The sequence below is a fragment of the Trifolium pratense genome, linkage group LG7, assembly GCF_020283565.1.
Source record: "Trifolium pratense cultivar HEN17-A07 linkage group LG7, ARS_RC_1.1, whole genome shotgun sequence".
Classification (NCBI taxonomy): Eukaryota; Viridiplantae; Streptophyta; class Magnoliopsida; order Fabales; family Fabaceae; genus Trifolium; species Trifolium pratense.
In genome coordinates this window covers 11272197-11296741 of record NC_060065.1, presented here as the reverse complement: position 1 = coordinate 11296741, position 24545 = coordinate 11272197, and the positions used below count along the sequence as shown (strand labels likewise).

Here is a 24545-nt window from a genome sequence, read left to right as displayed (position 1 = left end):
GAATCGGTAGTTTCAGTCCAATTTCATGACCCTTTCATTAAAACTAGCTTTCCGGTGAGGCTGTTATTATGATATGTCTATATATTCGGATTTCGATGATCAAAATTATTTTTCTAATTTGTTTGTTAGTCCAATTAGGTGATATTGAACGGTTGGATTAATAAAATTCGAAATCTTTAGTCAAAATCGATAATTTTAATCAAACTTCGTGACATTAATACACTGGCCTATATTTTTGTAATTTATACGCATAAAAATAGGAACAAAACAATAAAAAGATTATAAAAAGTTTTAGTCAATAAAGAAAAAATTATAGAAAGAATATAGAAAAAAAAAATATGAGTATGCAAAAAAATAGGAATATAAAAAAAATAATATGAGTATACTCATATATTAATACAAGGTTTATTTTTTGTAATTTATACTAAATTCTATATTTATGCTCATATATTAATATGTACGAGGATCAATATTTTAATATCTCAATTATTTAGTTTTAATACGTGAGCTTATATACTCATATTAATACGAATGCCTGTTTTTGTTTTGTTAAATATATTTCACTAATAAATTAAATAAATTCAACAAAATAAAACCAAATTAAAATATTCAAACAAAAAAAAGTCTTTTAACCTAATTTGGATCCAAAAAGTTTGCACAATTGAAATAAAAGGTGAATGCTTAAAATTGATGAGTATGATCAACATTATAGAAGATTTATAATTTAAATACATCTTTACATGTCGTTTACTACAAAATTTCTATAAAATGAGGTAATAACCTAATTGTTTTTACACATATTTATTAAAAAAATTGTATTTATTTAAAAGGAATCGGTTAATAATTTTTTTGTCTTTACAAAATTGAACTAACTCGGTTTTAATCCCTATTAATAAAAAGATCAGATTTTATCACGTAAATTTAAGTCATTTGGTAGGAACATCACATATATTATGTACGAGCTGAGATTCGAACCTTAGACGCTACATTTATTTACGTTTAAGGTAAAATTTCTAACCACCAAAATTATTAGGAAAAAAATGTTTAGATTTTTTTCTCTCTAATTTAGTCAATGTATAAACCGAACATTCACACGTTTCCACTTGATATTTTTTCACTTAATAATTATTTAAAAATTAAAGTCCCGTCATGACAAAAAATAAATCAACAAAGTCTTACGAGTTTAGTTCAGTTGGCTGACACATTACATTATATATGTAGAGAATGAAGTTTGAATCTTGATCTTCCCAAGTGAAATTTTTAGTCAATAGATTACTTGACAATTTTTTTTATTTTCAAAATAAAATACATTAATGGTGTTCCTATCATCTTCATAGTTTTCCTTCAATTCCTTTCCATGACATGTGTTAAAAATGACAATTTAAATTTTTAAAAAATGATATTTAATTAATTTCATTAACTAAAACAACAAAAAATGAAACGTGAAATTAAATTTTTAAATGAAAAAATATTACAAATAATAAGTGAAAAAGTAAAAAATTAAACTCAACTGTTCACAATCACAAACCCAGAAAAACGATGAGTTCCCACTCACACGACAATTTCACAAATCACAAACAACTTGATGTTCAAACTCTTCTTTAAAAAAATCGAAATCCGATAGGCTCCATGCTCATCCAATTCCTCATGTTTTCTCTTCAACACCTCGGCTGAATGCTTTGTGGCTTGTTATTTAATTTTTTTCTTTGTCGTCCTACATCAACAACAAAACTTCGATTTCAGGTATCTTAGGATAGAAATACAATATTAAAGCTTCATTAAAGCCTCCACTTGATGATAATGATTGGGTGAAAAGTGGGGTTGAAGAAGATAAAGTGATATTTGAGATTTATGGGTGTGTAGAAGATGAAGATGTAGGAAATATGGGTTTATGGGTGTACAAGATGATATGAAAAACTAAAAAATGAGGGTACATTTTTTTGATTATAAAATTATAGTAATACTAAATTTTATTTATCTACTAAATTTTTTAACAAAATTTTAATTTTCAAGAATGAAACAGAGGAGAGAGATGAGTGATAGAGAGGAGAGAGAATTATTAGAAGAGCAATCAAGTATGGAGAGTGTATAGTATTGTTGTGGGTGAAAAATCAATCCAAAGGTAAATAATCATTGTGCATCATGGACCACTTGCTCAACCAGTCCATATTAGAATTAGTCCTAAAAATATATCTATCGGTTTAAAACCGACAATGGTTCATTGAAACTTTTACTTGTGGGGTATGAAACATAATAATTAGCAAATAAAATAAGATATACTACTAATAAGGCCACTCCCTAATAATTGCTCAAATATAGTAGTAGTGTTTTTTCTCTACAACAGTTTCCATCTCAATAATGCTGGGTTTCACACTCTCACTTCACACTTCACATTTCACACAATGACCCTCTCAACCACCTTTACCTTTGTCACTATCATCTTCCTTTTTCTCACACTCACTACCAACCCAGTCCTTTCTCAGTTATTACCTCCATTTGCTTGTGATTGGTCAAACCCATCAACCAGATCCTACCCATTTTGCAACCCAAAACTTCCCATCTTACAAAGAACAAGAGACCTTGTTTCTAGACTAACATTGGATGAGAAACTAGCTCAACTCGTTAACTCAGCACCTCCCATTCCTCGACTAGGTATCCCTGGTTATCAATGGTGGAGTGAAGCACTTCATGGAGTTGGTAATGTTGGTCGTGGTATCTTCTTCAATGGTACTATCTCTTCTGCAACTAGCTTCCCTCAAGTTATTCTTACTGCAGCTAGCTTTGATTCCCATCTCTGGTACCGAATCGGTCAGGTACAATTAGCTCAAATTCACAACAGCTACGTAAGTCGGTTTATATTATTTGACTTTATTTATTTGAGTTTATATAAACCGACTTATGTGTATATGTCTAATATTTCGATCACAATTAGTCCCATACCTACGGGTACCTGCAAAAATAATTCATAGGGGTAGGATGAAGACCTGCATTACGAGAATGAGTACGGATACAGATAATTACCCGCAAAATTAGGTTGGTATGTGTGCAGGGTAGGTACGGGTACTCTAATACTCACCCCGCACATTATTAATATAAGTTTCTTTATTCTAAAATATAAGGAAAAATTGATCAAATAAAATTGATGTATTTAGTCCAAATTTCTAATCAAATACATCGATTTTAAATATAGAATGAGAAATATTGTTATTGATTTAAGGAAATGGGAGGTAATGTATTAGGCTTGCAATGATGTAGAAATGAAAGTGTATTTCTAATTGTTTTGAATGTGGAAATGAATGAACTAGGCAATTGGAATTGAAGCAAGGGCAATATACAATGGAGGGCAAGCAATGGGGATGACATTTTGGGCACCAAACATAAACATATTTAGGGATCCAAGATGGGGTAGAGGACAAGAAACAGCTGGAGAAGATCCTCTGATGACTTCTAATTACGCTGTTTCCTATGTTAGAGGAATTCAAGGTGATTCCTTTCAAGGTGGTAAATTAAGGGGACACCTTCAAGCTTCTGCATGTTGCAAACATTTCACTGCCTATGATTTGGACAATTGGAAGGGTGTTAATCGCTTTCTATTCGATGCTAAAGTAAGTAACTACACCTAACTAGCTATGTTTCTGTTTTGACCTTTTGACTAAGGACTCAATTTAAACGTGGCCCAGTTTAATGGTACAAAATTATCAATTTTTTTTATTTTTCTATTTTTTATAATTTTCAATCATTATCTGGCTTATTGGACTACCTAATTTGATTTGGGGTCAGTTTTGACATTAAGTGTTTTCAACCCCCTTTCGATTGCAGTCGTGAGGAATCGAACCGCGATCATTCCTATTAATTCAGCATCAATCATCACTGAACTAACTAACGATCAGTTAAAAATTATCAATTTAGTCCTACAATTTCATAGGAGTGACAAATTAGACCCTCCATAAAACCAACAATTTTGATCTTTCAAGAACTATTTAAAAAAATAAATAAAAAATACAGATACGAAAATTAAAAATTCACTACTCCCTCCATTTTAAATTGAGTGATCCAATTGACTATTGTACACTATTCATATATTTTGTTTTGACCATATTTTTTTACTAATAAATAAAAATAAACATTAGCATATACGATGTCATTGAATTCGTCTCGATGAATATTTTCAAAATATTAACTTTTTATAATTTTTACTATCATAAATGAAAAATATTAATCGTCAAAATTATGCATTAACATGATGCAATTACCTGTATCACTCGTTAAGGGAGTAACTTACAGGAAGAAATTAGATATTTAAGTTCAATCGACATTGTGTCCACTAAAAATGATAACATGTCAGTTCCATTTATCAACCGGAAAAAAATGCTAACATGTGAATAATTTTGACCAAATTAACCCCTCAAATGTACTTTTGAGTTTTGACTTTTGACCGGGTTTCTCACTAATTTGGCCCAAAAATTATTGGATCTGGATTACCTTATTTATTTTTATTTTTTGGAGAAGGTTAACTTGTGCCTTTAAGGACACGTCACACATGTTAAGGAAGCAAAAATGAAAATTATTAAATGCTAATTTGTGCATTTTGACTTTTGAAACATTAAATTTATTGTATCAGTTGAATTTCTATTTAGGGCACATGTTAACAAGACCCTTATTTTTTTTCACGTCCCTATTTCTAAAATCACACGGTCCCCACAATAATTAATGTTAGCTGTTGATTGGAGAATAGACGGTTCAAATTACATATCACCAAATTAATTATAAAACATATTGTCCATCAATTCTAGATCAGACTGTCTATGTCTAAGTGAGTAACTACGTCACAGAGTTATTGCACTAAATCCATTTCGAAAATTATTTACACCTTTCGTATTTTTTCTTCACATTAACATGTATCGGAGACTAATCTAATAGTAATACATATGAAATTATCAGAAACTAATTTGACACTGAGTTAGTGACCACATTATAATTGTGAAAGACTAAATTCGGTCTTTAGTCTTACCTTTGTATTTTATGATTACTAAATTACCTGAATTTTATGATTCTTGAGGTGAGTTTGCAAGATTTAGCAGACACATATCAACCACCATTTCACAGTTGCGTAAAGCAAGGACGAGCTAGTGGGATAATGTGTGCTTATAACCGTGTAAATGGAGTTCCAAGTTGTGCTGATTACAATCTCTTAACTGAAACAGTTAGAAAACAATGGGAATTCCACGGGTGATTATTTATTTACTTTTATCTATTTAATTTGAAGTAATGAATGGTTGGTAATTAGTTTAGTTGTTAATTAAGTGTAACGTTTTGGGGTGAAAATAAATCAGGTATATTGTGTCAGATTGTGGAGCTGTTGGGATCATACATGATGAACAAGGATATGCAAAATCTGCAGAGGATGCTGTAGCAGATGTTCTTCATGCTGGTAACCCTCTTGTCTTTTTAGAGTGTTACTATTATCTTTTTCTTACTTTGCTTTGTTATGTTGATTAGTCCCTAAGTGGTAGTTCAACAGATAATGCAGATATTGTTAGGTTAGATTTTTTTTATTTAAAAAACCCGGTATCTGGTTCAAAGACAGACTAATTTGAGAGGATTGCGGGATTCTATTTAAAGCCATAGTTTTTTTGCTTTTATGGACTAGTCCATCGAAATTGACAAATCGAACCTGAAACCTTGAGAGCAACACACTCCAAAGTTACAAACCAACATGATATCTTAACTCATTGGAAATTAGGACTTTGCAGTGGATATGAGTTTCAGTGATATTAAGTTGATTATGAGTGATGATATCACAAGCTATGTGTCGCTTATGAAGCATTTGTCACTCTTTCTATGTCGGTTATAACATGCATGGCTTTGAATAAAAGAATTAATTATAGTAGGCAAAGTCATACGGTTTGGACCACCTGTAGTCGTGTACCACTAGCCATGTGGCTCTCAGTCTCAGCTAACCATCTCCTTCAAATTCAATTCTGTTTTTTATGCTGATTAAATTATACAATCAGATTATTTTATTTATTTATTAATAAAGAGTAAATTCTTTAATATAATTGTATTGTATCTAACTATAAGTTCTTGCATTTAATTGCTATGCACTAACAATATGAAAAAAACTACATTGAATTTCAATTTTGGATTTAACTACTGCGTAGGCACTAACAATATAAAAAAAATTACATTGGATTTCATTGCTTAGTTAGATATTTACACAATTTTTTTGAAGAATAATATTATGACATTATCATGGTGAAGTCTAATTCAGACCTGTATATAAAAAACTATACTATCAATGCATAATTATCAAACTCTAATCTTTTGGAAGTGTTTAAGTCTAACGATAATTTGCTCAAATATATCTTAACTATATTTATTTTGACTTCCTTTACTATAGGATTGTCGTTGTAATTGTAATTTAGATGAATCATAATGAACTTGCTATGTAATTTTGCAGGGATGGATTTGGAATGTGGAACTTATTTAACAGACCATGCAAAATCAGCAGTGGAGCAGAAAAAACTACATATATCACAAATTGACCGTGCCCTTCACAATCTATTTTCAATCAGAATGAGGCTAGGTCAATTTGGCGGAAATCCAGCCAAGCTTCCATTTGGCATGATTGGTTCCAACCATGTCTGTTCTGAAAATCACTTGTATCTAGCTCTTGAAGCTGCACGAAACGGCATTGTTCTTTTAAAGAACACTGCTTCACTTCTTCCGCTTCCCAAAACAAGTACTATTTCCTTAGCAGTGATCGGTCCTAATGCCAATGCTTCACCTTTAACACTTCTAGGAAACTATGCTGGTCCTCCTTGTAAATACATTACTATACTCCAAGGGTTTCGGCATTATGTTAAGGACGCTGTTTTTCATCCTGGTTGTGGCGGTGGACCAAAGTGTGCTTCGGCACAAATAGACAAGGCAGTGGACATTGCAAAAAAAGTGGATTATGTGGTTTTGGTTATGGGATTGGATCAAAGTGAAGAAAGGGAAGAGCGTGATCGCGTTCACCTTTACTTGCCAGGCAAGCAACTTGAACTCATTAACAGTGTTGCCAAAGCTTCTAAGCGACCTGTTATTTTGGTGCTTCTTTGTGGTGGCCCGGTAGATATTAGTTCCGCAAAATATAACAATAAAATTGGAGGTATCATTTGGGCTGGTTATCCGGGTGAACTTGGAGGCATTGCACTTGCACAGATTATCTTTGGTGATCACAATCCGGGTGAGTTTTCATCTATAACTTGCACTCATGAACCATCGAACAAACATTGGGAGATGATATATAAATTTGGTTCATGAAAATGAGAACTTTAAGTTGACATATTTAGATACTAATTTGTATACACCACCTTCTTGAGGGACTAAAGAACACATGTTGCAATTTTCAAGACCAAATTATACCAATTTAAAGTACATATACGTTGGATTGTGTAAAACTTTTTTAGCCATCCAATTTTTACTTTCCACATTCATGTTGTAGAGATATTTTAGGAACTAATATAACAAAGTGGTGTCATGATGAAATCCGATTGGACTGCATAAAAATGTTTTTCTATTAGTATTTTAGTACATAATCTTCAGAAAACCGAATAGTTTGTAGATTTACAATTTTTCCACTCAATTTTAGTCTTCAATGCAATGTAGGAGGAAGACTACCAATTACTTGGTACCCAAAAGATTACATCAAAGTGCCAATGACAGACATGAGAATGCGAGCTGATCCCTCAACCGGCTATCCCGGAAGAACATACAGATTTTACAAGGGTCCTACTGTGTATGAATTTGGCCATGGACTAAGCTACACAAAATATTCCTACGAGTTTGTTTCCGTTGCACGCGACAAACTTCATTTCAATCAATCATTCACTCATTTGATGGTTGAGAATTCAGAAACCATACGGTACAAATTAGTTTCAGAGTTGAGTGAAGAAACCTGCAAAAGCATGTCGGTCTCAGTCACAATTGGAGTTAAAAACCACGGAAACGTGGTTGGGAGACATCCTATATTGCTGTTTATGAAACCACGAAAACAGAGAATTGGAAGTCCTGTGAAACAATTGGTTGGTTTTCATAGTTTGTTGTTAGATGCAGGGGAAATAAGCCATGTTGGATTTGAGCTCAGTCCTTGTGAACATCTTAGTCGAGCGAACGAGGCTGGTTTAAAGGTCATAGAAGAAGGGTCTCATTTGTTGCTTGTGGGAGAAGAAAAGTACCTAATAGATATCATTGTTTGATGCTTCATATTTATTCTTCAACAAGGTAAAGCTAATGTAGTGAACATGTTTATGAAACATGATTTATTTGGGGATTACTAGACCAAAAAATGTACTGTAATGTGATACCAGATTCATGGTATATGTATATGATATTTATTAGATGATCTTTTTCAAGTTCTTTACATTACTTTCACTTTAAGTTGTGTTATTCAGTTAAAAATTTTGAAGTCTTTAAAACTTTTAACATTTTCAATTTTGTAGTATTTAATTGCATTTCTTCATTTTTACAATATTTGTCATTTATATTTACTGCAACTTTTACCTTTCGTTGTCATCTAAATACTATCATTTGTTTCCAACCAATGCAACCATCTTCCCAACCATCTTAATATGTCTTACTTTAAATTTTTGCACATTAAGTTCTTGTATTGTCGTACACTTGCTTTGCAAGTTTGTGACACGTGTTTCATAACACAATTATTTATTTCTAGTTTCTAGTTGAAATCCAATTACATCGTTAATAATTGGTACGCCCTTTGAGACAAGTTTACAGCAACCCGTTATTATCAAAAATCATTATAGGACAAGAAAATTGATGTGTTTTTTGAGGAATGGGGGAGCTCGGGGAAAAACAATTTGATCAATGCTCCAGGACCACAAGAGAGACACGTTACATTTTCATCCAAAATTTTAAGTCATTAGGTTAATTGATCATGATGACATGATGGAAGAATTTATTTGAAGAGAATCTGTCGGCATGTATCGTGCCACGATGAGCTTATCTGAGATATCGTCCCATGATGGGATATATCGTGGCACGATGAAAGCATATCCAAGCCCCCAAAGAAGGCTATAAATTTCAAAGCTTCACCACCATAATTTATGCATCTCAGAATTGGAGAAGGAAGGAGAGCAAGGACTCTCGAGAAGGAAATCTCCCACCATTTGGAGTAGTTTTCTTAACGCTTTATCAAAGTTACTTCGTATGTGTAATTTTCTAACTCTTGTTATAATTATGTTTATGGGTAACTAATTACTTAGGTTAGGTCGAGAAGATGAACTCCCATCGGAATATTTGATACATGTAATTGATTTGAAAAAGTTTATATTACTTGCAATTATATTTATTATTTTTAATTATCTTCTGTTCATTCATGTTATATTCATAGGTAGACGTATTTATGAATTGTTATTAAGAATTATATGTTTTCATAACAAAATTGGACCCCGAGGCTAGAGACAATATAGGTTAACGCTTACAAAATTAATGCTCGCATTATTTTCTAATGGTGTTAGTGGCCGATGTCTTCAATTGCATAGAGTGATTTTAGTATGCGAAAACACATTTCACCATATTAGAGTTAATTTGTCATGATAATAAAAATAATTGCAAGGAAATATAACGCCATATTATCAAATAAGAATAGCGGAGAGATTCGAAAGCGCCTAACCATCTTTCTCTTCTTGAATTCTCCAAATTTATCAAAATCTATCTTTATCAAATTTATAAGAGAATGCAATATTTTACTTTTCTATTATTTTCTTAAATTATTACTAGTTATCTTCGACGATCCCCATGGAGACGAATCTTTATAAATATAATTACGCGACGATAAAACTGGTACACTTGTTAGGGGTCAGTCAATTACCAAATTGCTTATTCTAGATATTGATCAAATTCTTATCTCAAGAAATTTGAACAATAATATTATTAGCTTCTTAAATTCATCGAATAATTCATAAACGGTTTATCACGCAAATAATCCTCTTTCGATAACGTTTGGGAAAGACAATTAAGTCAATTTCAAGTTGCTTCCACAGCCGAAATTTTTTTAAAATTCAAAATTTAATTTATATTTTGACCTATTATCACCCCCTCTAGTCGCTAGGGATGGCAACGGGCGTCCATGGGTGCGGGTTTGACACTTACCAAACCTACACCCGAAATCATCACCCAAACCCAAACTCAAAGGCTGCTCGGGTGGCAAAACAACACCCACACCCATTGGGTTCGGGTTTTTTCCACCCAAACCCGCAGCACATTTGAAAATAATTTGCAAATTTAAGAAATTAAATTCCAACATAGACTTTGAATTAAATTACAACTAAAATTAAGGTCTTCCAAGAAAATTCAAACATAGACTTTCAAGAAATTACAACATAGACATTCAAGAAATTAAATTACAACTAAAATTTAAGGTCTTCCAAGGAAATTGAGGGAGACTATGGGGGTAATTAGGTAATTATAAAATATTTCGGGTGGCTGTATGGGTTTCGGGTGTGGGTTTGATTGATACCAAACCCACACCCATATTATCGGGTGTCACCCAAACCCAGTCAAATCGGGTTTCGCCCGTTGACTTGGATTTCTAACAATTTGACTGGGTTTAACCCACACTCAAAGGCTGTTTGGGTTCGGGTGACACCCGATAATATGGGAGTGGGTTTGGTATCAGTCAAACCCACACCCGAAACTCATACACCCACCCGAAATATTTTATAATTACCTAATTACCCCCATAGTCTCCCTAAATTTCCTTGGAAGACCTTAATTTTAGTTGTAATTTAATTTCTTAAAAGTCTATGTTGTAATTTCTTGAAAGTCTATGTTTGAATTTTCTTGGAAGACCTTAATTTTAGTTGTAATTTAATTCAAAGTTTATGTTGGAATTTAATTTATTAAATTTGCAAATTATTTTCAAATGTGCTACGGGTTTGGGTGGAAAAAACCCGAACTCAATGGGTGTGGGCGTGGGTGTTGTTTTGCCACCCGAACAGCCTTTGGGTTTGAGTTTGAGTTTGGGTGATAATTTCGGGTGTGGTTTGGTAAGTGTCAAACCCGCACCATGAACGCCCGTTGCCATCCCTAAATGTGGGGGTATGAAATAAAGTTCTCTCGATCAAATGGCAATACATAAGTAGAGGTGTTCAAAAATAGATGGAGAATAGGTGTTCAAAAATTAAGATATATGAAAATTTTTGCTCAAAAATAAAAAAGATATATGAAAATTTGTTAATATAGTTCCTATCATCTTATCGAGGACTAAATTGACAGAGATTTTATGTAGTTTTAGTTTATAAACTACTTATTTTTATATAGTTATAGTTTAAATTAAAGGAAGAGTTATAGTTTAGAAACTAAACTGATAATTTTTTTTTACTAAAACATAATGATATTCATTCATTTAAATTGGCATAATACATCGATCAAAATTATTACAAATTTAAATTCGCTAAAAATTAAAAAAGATGAATTCGTGAACAAGCTCACATCATCCGAGTTAATAGCATAAAACGGCTTAATGTAGCCTACAATTGATATGACAGAATTCAAATGTTCAGAATAGTCGTGCATCCGGATCTGACAGGACAAACACCGTACAAGACGGGAAATCAAAACAAACAACTTCGTACAAAGACAGGATTAAAACAACACCAAACAAAGAAATCACAAAGAAGAGAACTCAATTAAAACCTAAAACTATGTGAAAATCACTTATTTAAAGTAAACAGAAAATAAAAAACAATCATGAAAGGTTATTTCGGATCAAAATTAACCATAAATCATCCCTCTAATCTAATTGATGAACATGACGAAGAAGCAAAGAAAAAATTAGGGTTATGGTGTTGTGCGGCTGCTAGAGAGAAGTGCCAGTGTTATTCTAAAGCAATTCAATTCATTTTTATCTTTTAACTACACTGATAATTTATTCATACAATAATTTAGAATGAAATTGACATTTCAAAACTATTAATTTGATTTGAAATATATGTATGAATTTAAATAATTCTTTTGTAAAGTAGAACTACTTTATTATTAAATTTGTTTTTACTCTTTTTTTTTATCTGCTAAACAATTTTAAGAGATCAAATAGTGCATGGTTCCAAAAATTAAGAGATCAAAATAATGCATATATGGTTCCAAAGAAAAAGAACATATAAAGCAAAACATAATAAAACCATGACCATATATGATGATATACATCTCTTCAATTATTTCATAGCACACATAATAACAAACACTACCGTCTAAAAAAACACTACACGGGGCTTGTGGCAGGTGTGGACCCGATGATTTCAAATCAGTGATGTGAATTTATTTTTTCCAATAGACCAAATTAAAAAATATATATCATTTTTTTTTTGTAAAAGTGCTATTTTTTCTCTTGACTAAAAGTGTTAATTTTTTATTGTACCAAAAAAAATTATAAATTTCTTTATTTTACTCTTAATCATAATTAATACCTCTTTATATTCTTCAATTCTTGTAATTAATCAAAGGAAAATGCTAACGAGTGTCTATGAGACAATCTTTAAACATTTTAAATAGTAAATTTTTATGAAATTTTTAAGAAAATGTGTAAAGTTAATACGTCGGAAATTGAATATTAAACATTTTAAATAAATAATTTCTTTAAATGAAATGCTTAAAGAGTGCACTTACCATAGGCACTTGTTAGCAAGACGACCGTATTTAAGGCAGAGCGAAGAGGAAATATTAGGTGCCCAAAATAATGTTTTTAGGGAAATATTAAGATTTTTCTCTTCCCACCCCCACGTTTTTTTTTCTACCCCACAAAAAAAAAATCATTGTGGCCATCTAACGAGTATTTCTTTAATACACCGTGTGAAGATTCAGCTCTATTAATTCGTGGCAGTATTGCCAAAATGCATAACACGATTTGTCCATGCTTTCACAACTTTCTTTTCATCGGTGTCTAGAATGGTGGTTTGAACATAATTCATAAATCTAGCCTACATTTCACATACCCTCCTAAACTTTAAAACAGGTTCATCATATTCCTCCTCAGTTGGGGAGTCCAACAAATCCTCAAAGCAATCCATCACGGACTTCACCACGTCTGAATGCTTCACATTCTAGCCATATTTTATTTTGCAATACGTCTTGAACCTAGTTGTCACATTTTTGATAATATGATAATGATAAGCCAACAGTCAACACTGCTGAGCTTGGAAATACTTGGGCAACAACATTCATCAGTGAAACATCTCAGTCAGTCACAATAACCTTCGGTGCGATGTCTTCACTCCTTAAAACACTCTGACATTGTTGTTAGGGCCAAGTATAATTGTCCTCTTTTTCATTACTTAGAAAAGCAAACCCAACACCAAATGTCTTCTCAGTCGACCTGACACCAACTATCTCAAACAACGGCATATTGTACCCGTTGGTTTTGTATGTCGCATACATCGGCAAAACATTAGGAAAACTATTGAACAAGTTGACAGATTTAGGATGTGAAAAGAAAATATCTTGAATAATTATAGACCCACCAACTGTTCTAACTTTGAAAACATAGTTGTTATCCTTAAGACATTTCAAAAGTTGTTGCATTTCACTCCTTGTAATTGGCCCCCTAGCGGCAAGTTTTAATCTATGACGTACAGTGTACACTTGCTTTATGTTTGACACATTGTTTGGATTTCTCTCTTTCGATGTGGAAATAATATTTTTAGGCGACACAAGATTTCTTGTCATTTCGGCAAGTACCTCCTTCTCTCCAGGTTTCAAACGTCCCACAACTAGTTGACCTTCTAACTCGTTATTCAACACATGGTTGTGTAAGCCACACACAACCATAAAATGTCATTCCTTTAATGCATGAAAATAACCACAAAGTCTAGATGAACATCTAAACTCGTCTAAAAAAATGACAGCACATATCAATAATAACACAAAATAACAGTTAAAAATGATAAGCATAACATTTTTTTTTTTGACAATATGATAAGCATAACATGATTACTATGCATACCATCAAAATTTATTGCTATGGACATGCTACATTTATGTAAAAATAATTTCTATGAACATGCAACATCAAATATGTTTTTTCCAAAGTAAATTGAACTAGTGCAGTAAGCGTCACATGGAAAAATTACCTGGAAAATTCGGAAAGTGTTTTTCAAAATATTTTGGAAAAATTTCGGAATCTGTTTTTCTAACGATTGTGTGTCAGAAGGGCTACGAATAACAGCCTATGAGCCTCAACAACAAAAAATAAACTGTTCAAATTAAAAATTACCTTATGGTTGAGCCTCAATGAATGAACAAAACGTCTAGCCAATGTTCCAGTGTTAATTTTAAGCATCTAATCCAAAGGAAAACAAAAAGTTTTGGAGGAGAGTGTATATGAAGAAGAGAAAGTGAGATACCTTAAAAATTTAGTTCGTAGCGCACGGAAGATACCTTTGATTTACAAAAAAAAAAAAATTGGTTTGTAGATTTTGAAGTCAACCTTCTAGGGATAAAAAAGGAACTTTGGGTGGTTGAAAAGAAACTGGGGGTTGGGAAGAGAAAAATTCGATATATTATATATATACCAAAAAAGTAAAATAAATTCTTGAATGTTGAAAATAATATGCCTAAATATAATATATTTTAGAAGATTTTAAATTTAAATATATTTTAGATTTATATTTACAATAATATATTGTTAGAAATTATTGTTTATATATTTATAATAATATATTGTAAGAAGTTGCGATCTAAATCAACGTCCGTTGAAGATACAATGAAAGAAGTGGATGATATAATGTAGAACTTTGAGTATAAGGAAATGTTAACGAGTGCTCCCGATGTTTTCTTTAACCATGTTAAAAAGTAAGTTTTTGTAAAAGGCTTATGAAAATATATGAAGTCGCCATATTAAGAATTGAAATGTTTCACTTCTAAAATAATTTTTTTAAATGAAATATTTTTTAATAAATGTTTCAGAAGTACTCGTTAGGAAGACCGTAAAGATAATCGGAATACTTTGACATTTTCTCTCTATTCATCTCATAGAGAGCAAAGTGACTATCATTCATATATATATATATATATATATATATATATATATATATATATATATATGGGGAGGGATCAAATTACACCGGTGTAACATTTGAGTAATGTTACACAGCTCAATAACGCTTTAACGAATACAAATTTTACAAAATCCACCGTTGGATTGAAAACTTATATCGTATAGATCATCTATGTTGAATTGTATAAAAATCTAAAATCGTTTTATATGTTTTTGAGATAGATCAAGATTAACGGTATTCAATGAAAACGCATAAACCATTAATCTTCATCGGTCTCAAAAACATATCAAACGATTTTAGATTTTTGTAAAATTCAACATGGATGATCTATACGATATAAGTTTTTAATCCAACGGTGGATTTTGTAAAATTTGTATCGTTAAAGCGTTATTGAGCGGTATAACATTACTCAAATGTTACACCGGTGTAATTTGATCCCTCCACCGCTTAAAAATTAAAATACATCACTTAAATTCCACATGCACATTTAATTAAAATTTGAATTTATTTTCCAACAACTCAAATTTCAATTAAAATCTACACCACATAATTTCTTCCATTTTATTTTACTACCGTCGCTTGTCCTTCTCATTGCTTGCCTTGATGTTGGTCTTTATTAAAACCAATCAATCTCAATACTTCCACCACCAAAAAAAAATCTCAATACTTTGATATTTATTCTCAGCGTTGCACGCATAAAATAACCTGATATATAAAATAAAAATTAAAGAAAGAAAAAAAGATAGATTAGTGAAGAAGTGGTGTTTTGTTTTTCCACATGCAACAAAGCATTAATTAGCATCACATTGATGTTGAGTTAGGTGAGTATGTAAGTGTGACAATAGTACGTGTTTATAAACCCCACAATAACAGGTATCTTCAAGCAGTGAAGAGGTATAATAGGTGTGTATCTTTATTTGTTTTTCATTTTCTGGGGTCTAGCTTTCAACCTAGCACTCTATCTATCTTGTGTTCAGGTAATTAGATTTCCATCTTATCTTTCTATTTCTCTTTATAGTTTACATTTTACTTGAATCTACTAACTCCACTTAAATTCTCAATAATTGGTCTCTGTATGCTAGTTTAGTTTAGTCTTCAATTTATTTATTTTTTGTCTCTGAACCATGGTCATGGTGTTTTTCTTATGTTGATTGCAATAGATGCTATAGTTTCTGTGATTTAATTTGGTCGGGATTGGATATAACACAATTACCACTAATGAATTTGAACCGTTCGATTACAAATGAACGGTTGAAATTTAATACTGCATGAAATTATCAAAATTTGAATTGTATAGTAAGAACAGTAGAATCGTATATGGACGGCTGAAATTCATTACTACGGTAAACTGTATGAATTTGCAACAACATCCAGGTCCAATTTGATCATCATTTTCTATATTGCCATGTTTTATTTAAGTTGCATAGTACTATATTGAAAAGAAAAAAAAAGAATATAGTACCTTATTAGTACATAATGTGAAGAATCACAAATAGTAGGATTAGTTCAATTTAATGAACCACTTGTATATCTGTCAACAACAACAATAGTACTCTTTGTAGAAATGTTTTTCTGACATAGATTTTGACTCAGACATCATATAAATAAGAGGTGAATTATTTGAACAAAAAATTTGGAACAACTTTGAAACAAATTTTATTTTCAATATTTTTAGTGGACAAAAACAATAGTGAGAAAAAAAATATTATGTGAATATGAGAGATAAAATTATAAAAAATTACATCATCCGTCCCAAAATATAAGAGTTAGTTTGACTAATACACGTATGTCAACGCACAATTTTGATCACTAATATCTTTAATTCTCTATTAGTAAAAATTATAAAAACTTGATATTTTGAAAATACTCATCAAAACAAATCAAACAATATCTTATTATATGCTACTTCCTCCGTCCCAAATCTTTATTCTTTTTAGCTTTTTAATTTTGTCCCAAAACTTTAATCATTTTAAGAAAGCAATGCACATTTAATGATATTTTACCATTTGTACCCTTACAAAAGTTGAAGCATTAATTAAATATATTTTTTCTTTCTTAATAAAGTAAGGGTAAAAATGACTTTACGTATCATTTTTTAATCTCCATGCAAAACTCTAAAATGACTAAAGTTTTGAGACAGAGAGAATAATATTCATATCTGTATAAATGAATATGTCATTTAGTCAAAATAGTTATTCAAATAACATTTATTTTGTGATAAAAATAACATCTCAAACTCTAAGGTCGGTGAATGTGTTTAATAATGAGATTTTTCTTCCTTTTTACTACCTACTACTCTGACAAGATCACTACAAATTAATGAATCTCTGTCTTTATTTTGTTTTGTTTGTCTCTCTCGCATCATGCTTTTTGAATTTTGTTCACTTCTCTAAATTTTATCTGAATTAAAAAGTAATAGTTGTATTATTAAACTTTATAACCGAAGTAAAGTATAATCATGTTGTTTGCAAAAAAAAATAAAAAAATACACTGTTGGAAAACGTTACATGGTACTGGAGAGAAGAGATAAATTAGGAGAAAATTCTATTGTCTAAAAGTGGACAAAATAATGCACGGAATAAATTGTGTAGAAAGAAAGTTTTAGTTTACTTACAGCATTACATAATGAAAGGCTTAAGTTTCTAACAAATGAAAATAACTTTATAACAAAAAATTGAGTTAACTAACTAATCAATTGTGTTAAGGCACCTATAGTAATGATGACTAATAACCAAAGTGGTTATAAAATGAATGTCATGTTTGAATGTAAAAACCAAACTAAACTATATCCCTTTATTCACTTTTGTTCCCTTAAAAGTTAGGCTTGTGCTACATCATTGGAGTACATAGGTAAACATAAATATGTTCATGATTTATAATTATACTAGACTACTATATATGTTCATGGTAAATTGTTAGTAATCTTTGCAGTGTTCATTTTTAGTGTCTCTGCAAATATGAGTGAGGATCTGAAGAAAACCGCCTGTAATGGCCAAGAGAAAATGTTAGCAGTATCACTGTCACAAGAGCAACAGAAAAAGGTATGTCCAATAATTGAACTCTTTGGTCCAATAATTAAAATTATAATAATTTTGAGTGAAGAATGTTGTAGCTAATAATAGTAATAATATATATAATTTGGTTCATTTCAGATCATTGAGGTGAGAAAGTTGTTAGGAACATTATCAGATAAAGAATCTGTGTATTGTTCTGATGCATCCATTTCAAGGTATTTGAAATCACAAAATTGGAATGTGAAGAAAGCATCTCAAATGTTGAAACAAAGCCTAAAATGGAGAAAGGAGTACAAACCTGAAGAGATCCGTTGGGTGAGTTACTGCTTCCTTAATTGTCTTCTTCACTTTTAATCTTTTTCATGCCGCAGCTGCGCGTCTATGACTGATATTTCCGTAAAAAATGTAAAGCTACTATTTGTTACTTCAGAGAAATGCGCGTTTGGTCTTACTTCCACCGCGTTTCCAAACACGCTGTTAGTTTCTTTTGGTCTTTCTAAGAGAAAAATTTACCATGTGTCTTAGTTGTTAGGGCTGTGTCTGGTTTAAGACCTTAAAAGAGAAGTGTTCATAGTGAATTGAAAGATGAGAATTGTTTTAGTTAGTTAAAATCATATGAATGATCTATTTTAAGGACTTAAACCATATGCACTGACAAAAATTTATTATTTTACCACATCATTTTATTCTTGTAACTGCATTTAAAAGTGTGATATATACGACAACTCAGATAACTCATATTAGATGACGGTGTAAAACTACTTTACAGTGACATCATAGTCATATCCGCTTGTCTATATATATATATATAACATGAACTAGCACAGACTATGTTGAGAATTGTTTGCAAGACCGATTAACTGAATCTAGTTAAGGATTGTCACATGTAAAATGTGTTTATGGGAGGGACATGGTTTAGATTTCCTTTAAATTTCACACATTGTGATGTTATTTTAATATGTATTTTTTTTTACTGGTATAGGACGAGGTTTCTAATGAAGCAGAGACAGGGAAAATATACAGACCAAATTATTTTGACAAGCACGGAAGACCAGTGCTTATAATGAGAACAAATCGCCAGGTTTCTTCTGAAAATCAATTTTAATACTATCATCATCATCATCGTGTCTATTTTAGAATGACTGAAAATGGAAGAATGATTTGATTTCTGATTTCATTTGTGCTGCAGAAGTCGAAAACATTAAAAGAAGAAATTAAGCATTTTGTTTACTGCATGGAGAATGCAATTTTAAATCTTCCACCTCACCAAGAACAGGTGATATGGCTGGTTGATTTCCATGGTTTCAATTTGTCAAATGTATCATTCAAGATGACACGTGAAGTTAGCCATATATTACAAAAATATTATCCTCAGCGCCTCGGATTGGCAATCATGTATGATGCACCTGGGATTTTCCAACCATTCTTCGCGGTAACTAATTAACAAAACACACTTTATTATCTGTTAGATTGTGTTTTTTATACATGTTGCTTTGGTTATAAACCATACTTTATATATCTGCATTTTGTTTTAGTAAAATTCTAAATGCATACTGCAAAGTAAATGTTAAGTTTCTAGTACTATTTTGTAATGGAAAAAATGAATGAATTGTTGCAGATGGTAAAGGTCCTGCTTGAGCAAGAGAGTTATAATAAGGTAAAGTTTGTTTATTCTAACGACCAAAACACAAAGAAGATTATGGAGGGTTTGTTTGATATGGATCAACTTGAACCTGCATTTGGTGGGACTGATGACACAGAATTTGATATAAATAAGTATGCTAAGAGAATGAGAGAGGAAGATAACAAGATGCACTCCTTATGGACAAAGGCAAACCCTCTATCACCAGTTTCACAGAATGTTCCTTCTGAATCGGTCGGGTTAGAAACAGATTCTAATGCTTCCAACAATGACAAAATATCAAGTTCCTCTATTCCTAACCCTGATAAATATATCTTGGTTAATCGTCAGGACAAAAATGCTGTGGCATTAGCATGAGAATTTACTATATAGATCGCTATGAAAGTGACGAGTCAACTGTAATGCAGAATGAGCTATGATATTCTAATTTGAATCCTAGATTTAAGATACATGGTTTACACTTTATGTTGGAATTATGATGGTAAATGATTTTACCTTGTAACTAGTTTGAAGGCTTTTGACCTTTATAAATAAACAAAGACTACATACTTGCATTCAGCAGAATTTCCGTCCCCATCATATGGAGCAATGCTTGTTTATTGTTGAAAATACTTCAATAAGTATTACAGTATTTCCAAATTAAAACTCTTTTTACAACTATAATGATGTACTCAACTGAACATAAATGTACCTAAAATTGGAAACCGGTCTACCAATAGTAATACACACATGTTCAAAACTATACTAAAACAACCTAGCTTTAGGATGTGAGCTAATAATATTCCAGGTATCTAGCAGTAACAATGAGAAACCTCCCCCTCAAGGAATTCATGTGTGAAGCTTCTGATTAATAGTGAATGTATTTCCTGAAAGTGAAACAGTTCAAGAATCAAAATTTAGACTATTAATAGAGAAGGAAAAGGAAAACACAAAAAGAAAACAGTGTTTACCTAAACAATATTATTATTATTATTATTATTATTATTAGAACATCTCATCCAACTTCTGCTTGTAAAGAGCCAAACGCTGTAACCGAGTAAAATCGTTAGTGTTCATTGTGAAGTTAGTTCAAAATAAGATTTAAGAAATGAATAACGAACATAATTCCAATACAGCATGAACTTATGATTTCATCTATACATTGAATTTTTTTTTGTTTCTTCACAGATTAACAAGTATTGCTCATGCAAACTAACCACCTTAGAAAGCCAGAGGAAAGATTTTGATCAAAAAAATTTACTGCTTGAAGTTTTTTTTTTTTTTTTTGACGGCTTGAAGTATTAAAACTCTCTATTAGGATTAAATTTATCGGAGTATCAAAGAAAGAAAAAGGGATCATGATAGATGCATAAAACTTGATATTGCTATTATATAAGCAGACACATTAAATTAAGGAATCATGCTTGGTAAAATTTCAAACTAAACCCATCAATCATGAAATTCAATGTTCCAACATAAGATCCAGTCTCTCAGTAGTAGTTGATTACAAGAAGAGTAGCATACTGAGTTTAACAATAATAACACGTCAACAATATAATAATACCATTTTGCATATACAGAAACAAATAAAGAGATGTTCTATTTTTTTATATTGCTAGTGTACTTCAAGTGCCAATTGAAGACAAGCAATATATATTCTCAAATCAAAACTTCTACTATTCCGAAAAAAACACATTATAAATGGGATGAAATATTAAAGCCAATATAAAATGCATACCTTGGTATAGGCATAAACTCCAGCTTCAGTTGGTCCTATGGGGCTCCCCCTCCTAATGAATCTTCCCTCTTTGAAAATATAAAGCATTGGAATTCCGGTCGACAGTTCTAAACTAATGACCTGTCAAAAGATAGGAAAAAATCACATCTATGTAGTTCATATGCAAATTAAGAGCAATAATAATTCTGAATAGTCCAATCACCTCCTGGGAAGTTAATTTGTCGAGATACATGATAATGGATCTCAATGAATTCCCATGTGCTGCAATCATAACATTCTTTCCAGTTAAAAGTTGGGGTTCAATCTGCACCATCAATATCAATGGATCAATTCTGTATCAAATTTGACCTTACAGGTTACAAGATATATGAAACTTCATGAACACCGCTTACCTGGTCTCTGAAATAGGCAACTGCTCTTTCTGCACACATTTCCAAACTTTCACCATTGGGAGGTGGTATGTCATAGCTTCGACGCCACTCATGGACTTGTTCTTTCCCATATCTGTCTGCTGTTTCTTGTTTATTGAGACCCTGTAGTTCTCCATACCTGAAAGGATAACAATTATGATATACCAATTATACGGGTCCGTGTTATTCATGATCTTGCAAAGTAGAAGTTTCAAACATTAAGAACAGGAAAAATATTCCTACATTCTTTCATTTAGTTGCCAAGCTGCTATGACTGGAATGGACTGCTTTTTTGTATCTTCGCTAAAAACTTGACTCCATGCCTTTGCTTGTTCACTCTCGTTGTGCATAACGATAGGCACCTGCAGAGAGGTTGATGGTTAATTTTCGAAGATGACATTTCAATAAATTGCAGCAGATAATCTTCAAATGGTGTAGACGGAAATTTAGTAGGCAATTATGTACACGAGAGCAATAATAATTATAACAAATGACTAATTTTCTGTCATTTCAGTTGAGTACTGGAGATTTGGAATATAGCATGTTTACGAAATATTCTCTAAGCTTTGGAGAAAAAAAAAAGTTAGTTACATATTGCATCACTAATTGACACGTGAAGATAATTTTCCATTCCTGTTACCTTCTTACGGCGGTGCTGGGTCATGGCAAGCATGGCAGTCATTTGTGCACGAATCAAAGCAGATGTAAATATTAGATCAACTGGAATGCTACTAATTCTTTTTCCGGCTTCAATTGCCTCATCTATACCCTTACTGCTAAGTGGTACATCAACACAGCCTGTGAACAAATTCTTCTCATTCCACAACGACTCACCATGTCGAATAAGGATCAAAGCTGCTTCATCTGAGTTGGAAAGATAGAACAGTAGTTAGATAACAGCCGGTCAACTTCAACTTGTCAAATGTCTAACAACCTAAAACTAAAATTCAGTGTTAGAACAGCAACTCCAGCTCAAAAGAATAAAGAAACGATATACACAAACAAAGAAGACATGGTGTTTGGTAACGAAATTCAACCGGTTTTGCCTATGTCTCCGACTGCAGAGCGGCTGCAGTTCCTTTGTATTATGATTTCAAACTTAGGGTTTACCGTGTACAAATTGTACATAAATACTATGGTCCAATTTAAAACACTTGGCGATCCAACTTCAACAAAGCAATCAACAAAAACATAATTGACACAGAATTGACAGGAAAGTTTATCATACTTGATTTCTTGGTAGCATCACTGGTGTTGCTTCTTGAAGGGGACAACACCGGATCAACAACCGACGTCTGAGAATGAGTAGCTGAAGATCGAGTAACAATACAATTCCTCTGGCCAAAGTGACTACTTCTTCCCATCGACAAGCCATTACTACAGCTAAAATCCTTTGTCACCAATCTTAGTGAATTGCTCCTGAGATTTTGATGCTGATTCAAATTACTAAGATAAGAATGAGACTGCAAAGCCCCAATAGCATTAGCATGGTGACATACTTCAGCTGCCATTATCTGAAAGATTTGAAAACAAAAAACTGAATAAGGATATACAACTCAGGCCTTGTTTGAATAAACAACTTAATCTGCAGCTTATCATGCCGCAATTATGAAATTACACAAGATATCATAAGTCAAAATCAAACTATTGTCGTATAAGCTGTTTTCATAAGCTATCATAAGTTCTCCCAAACAGTCTCGCAAGTATGTATTTATGCCGGTAGATAAGTTCACATAAGTCAATCCAAACAGGCCCTAAAGTATTGCAAATCGATGATCAAGTCCAAATAAGTTTCATAATGTACCCTAAAAATCACATACTAGTTTGGCTTGCATATAACAAACAATTTGAAACAAAGTGATTACAGATCTATAAAGAAGAGAAGAATGAAACAAGAAGAAGCCTACATAGAAATAATATACATATATTAAAAAAAAAAATCCTTTTTTAATTAATTTATTTAGTAATTTTGAGCAACAAATACTGAGTCGAAACCGAAATCGTGAATGTACAAATGAATCAGCATACCGCAGATGCAAATAGCGAGAGAAAGAAAGAAAGGAAAATATGAAGGAAAATTTATATACCTCGTTTATATATAATGTGGTTGTGGCGAGAAAAACGAGATGAGAAGAGTAGAAGACGGAGTAACAGAAGAGAAGAAAAGGTATTGATTCGAAAGAGACGAGAATTTTGAAGAGGGAAAGTGAGTTGTTGTTGGTAGTTGTCGCAAAATTTCAAGTGGCGACACAACACAAGCAAGGTTTGGTTTTGTTGTTGTGTTGTTCAAAAACTTCGTATTTATGCACACAACACCACCCTCCCAAAGACCTGTCACACTCAGGTAGGTTGTTGTATTTTTGTTTTTATTTTTTTATATATTTTTTTGGGTAAAGTTTTATAATTTGTTTTTATTTTGTTTCTTTCAGAATATATTATATTTATGAAAGAAAAAAAAAAATATATATATATATATATATATATATATATATATATATATATATATATATATATATATATATATATATATATATATATACACGAATAATAAAGGGAAAACTTGAAATTTGGTGTAACTTTTTTATAAAAATCCTAAAATACCCTTATCAATTTTTTCTTAATTCACACTCTTCTTTTATAACTTCCAAAAACTAACTACTCTTCCAAAACCAAATAATAGAAAAATTAATTTTAAAATTTGTAGGA

The 24545-nt window shown here is 31.7% G+C and overlaps 4 protein-coding genes across 7 annotated transcripts; 2 read left to right on the top strand and 2 right to left on the bottom strand.

Annotated features, from left to right (window-relative positions):
• The first annotated feature begins 2303 nt into the window (after positions 1–2303).
• LOC123896957 (probable beta-D-xylosidase 7) lies at positions 2304–8407 on the top strand. The gene is made up of 6 exons (XM_045947410.1): positions 2304–2813; positions 3306–3605; positions 5060–5229; positions 5334–5431; positions 6461–7231; positions 7654–8407. Exons 1-6 carry the CDS (start codon positions 2403–2405, stop codon positions 8241–8243), a joined length of 2340 nt encoding a protein of 779 aa, XP_045803366.1. The 5' UTR covers positions 2304–2402; the 3' UTR covers positions 8244–8407.
• Positions 8408–13299: 4892 nt separating this feature from the next.
• LOC123895843 lies at positions 13300–13827 on the bottom strand. Its single transcript, XM_045946320.1, has one exon. It carries the CDS (start codon positions 13825–13827, stop codon positions 13300–13302), a length of 528 nt encoding a protein of 175 aa, XP_045802276.1.
• A 1824-nt stretch (positions 13828–15651) lies between these two features.
• On the top strand, positions 15652–20276 carry LOC123896956 (phosphatidylinositol transfer protein 3-like). 4 transcript variants are annotated; one of them, XM_045947406.1, is made up of 6 exons: positions 15652–16033; positions 18001–18097; positions 18209–18385; positions 19053–19151; positions 19260–19502; positions 19689–20276. In XM_045947406.1, exons 2-6 carry the CDS (start codon positions 18014–18016, stop codon positions 20067–20069), a joined length of 984 nt encoding a protein of 327 aa, XP_045803362.1. In that variant the 5' UTR covers positions 15652–16033; positions 18001–18013; the 3' UTR covers positions 20070–20276. The 4 variants fall into 4 exon arrangements, with proteins under 4 accessions (XP_045803362.1, XP_045803365.1, XP_045803363.1 ...); XM_045947409.1 differs by having other exon boundaries at positions 15675–16033; positions 17988–18097; XM_045947407.1 differs by lacking the exon at positions 15652–16033 and adding an exon at positions 17488–17906.
• Positions 20277–24125, bottom strand: LOC123896955 (2,3-bisphosphoglycerate-dependent phosphoglycerate mutase 1-like). The gene is made up of 9 exons (XM_045947405.1): positions 23927–24125; positions 23068–23353; positions 22480–22703; positions 22083–22201; positions 21822–21978; positions 21632–21733; positions 21430–21549; positions 20663–20738; positions 20277–20578 (listed from the first exon to the last, which is right to left on the bottom strand). Exons 2-8 carry the CDS (start codon positions 23348–23350, stop codon positions 20697–20699), a joined length of 1047 nt encoding a protein of 348 aa, XP_045803361.1. The 5' UTR covers positions 23351–23353; positions 23927–24125; the 3' UTR covers positions 20277–20578; positions 20663–20696.
• Between the last annotated feature and the right edge of the window lie 420 nt (positions 24126–24545).

What these genes read in the sequence shown, in the direction of transcription:
- LOC123896956 (XM_045947406.1), top strand. Translation starts at nt 18,014, where the DNA reads ATGAGTGAGGATCTGAAGAAAACCGCCTGTAATGGCCAAGAGAAAATG. An exon ending in CACAAGAGCAACAGAAAAAG is followed by an intron (nt 18,098 to 18,208) that starts GTATGTCCAATA and finishes GGTTCATTTCAG; the next exon opens with ATCATTGAGGTGAGAAAGTT. An exon ending in TAATGAGAACAAATCGCCAG is followed by an intron (nt 19,152 to 19,259) that starts GTTTCTTCTGAA and finishes TTTGTGCTGCAG; the next exon opens with AAGTCGAAAACATTAAAAGA.
- LOC123896955 (XM_045947405.1), bottom strand. Translation starts at nt 23,350, where the DNA reads ATGGCAGCTGAAGTATGTCACCATGCTAATGCTATTGGGGCTTTGCAG. An exon ending in TGGCAACTAAATGAAAGAAT is followed by an intron (nt 21,979 to 22,082) that starts GTAGGAATATTT and finishes TTATCCTTTCAG; the next exon opens with GTATGGAGAACTACAGGGTC. An exon ending in TTGCCTATTTCAGAGACCAG is followed by an intron (nt 21,734 to 21,821) that starts GTAAGCGGTGTT and finishes TTGATGGTGCAG; the next exon opens with ATTGAACCCCAACTTTTAAC.
- LOC123896957 (XM_045947410.1), top strand. Translation starts at nt 2,403, where the DNA reads ATGACCCTCTCAACCACCTTTACCTTTGTCACTATCATCTTCCTTTTT. An exon ending in GCTTTCTATTCGATGCTAAA is followed by an intron (nt 3,606 to 5,059) that starts GTAAGTAACTAC and finishes ATGATTCTTGAG; the next exon opens with GTGAGTTTGCAAGATTTAGC. An exon ending in AGCAGATGTTCTTCATGCTG is followed by an intron (nt 5,432 to 6,460) that starts GTAACCCTCTTG and finishes GTAATTTTGCAG; the next exon opens with GGATGGATTTGGAATGTGGA.
- LOC123895843 (XM_045946320.1), bottom strand. Translation starts at nt 13,827, where the DNA reads ATGGTTGTGTGTGGCTTACACAACCATGTGTTGAATAACGAGTTAGAA.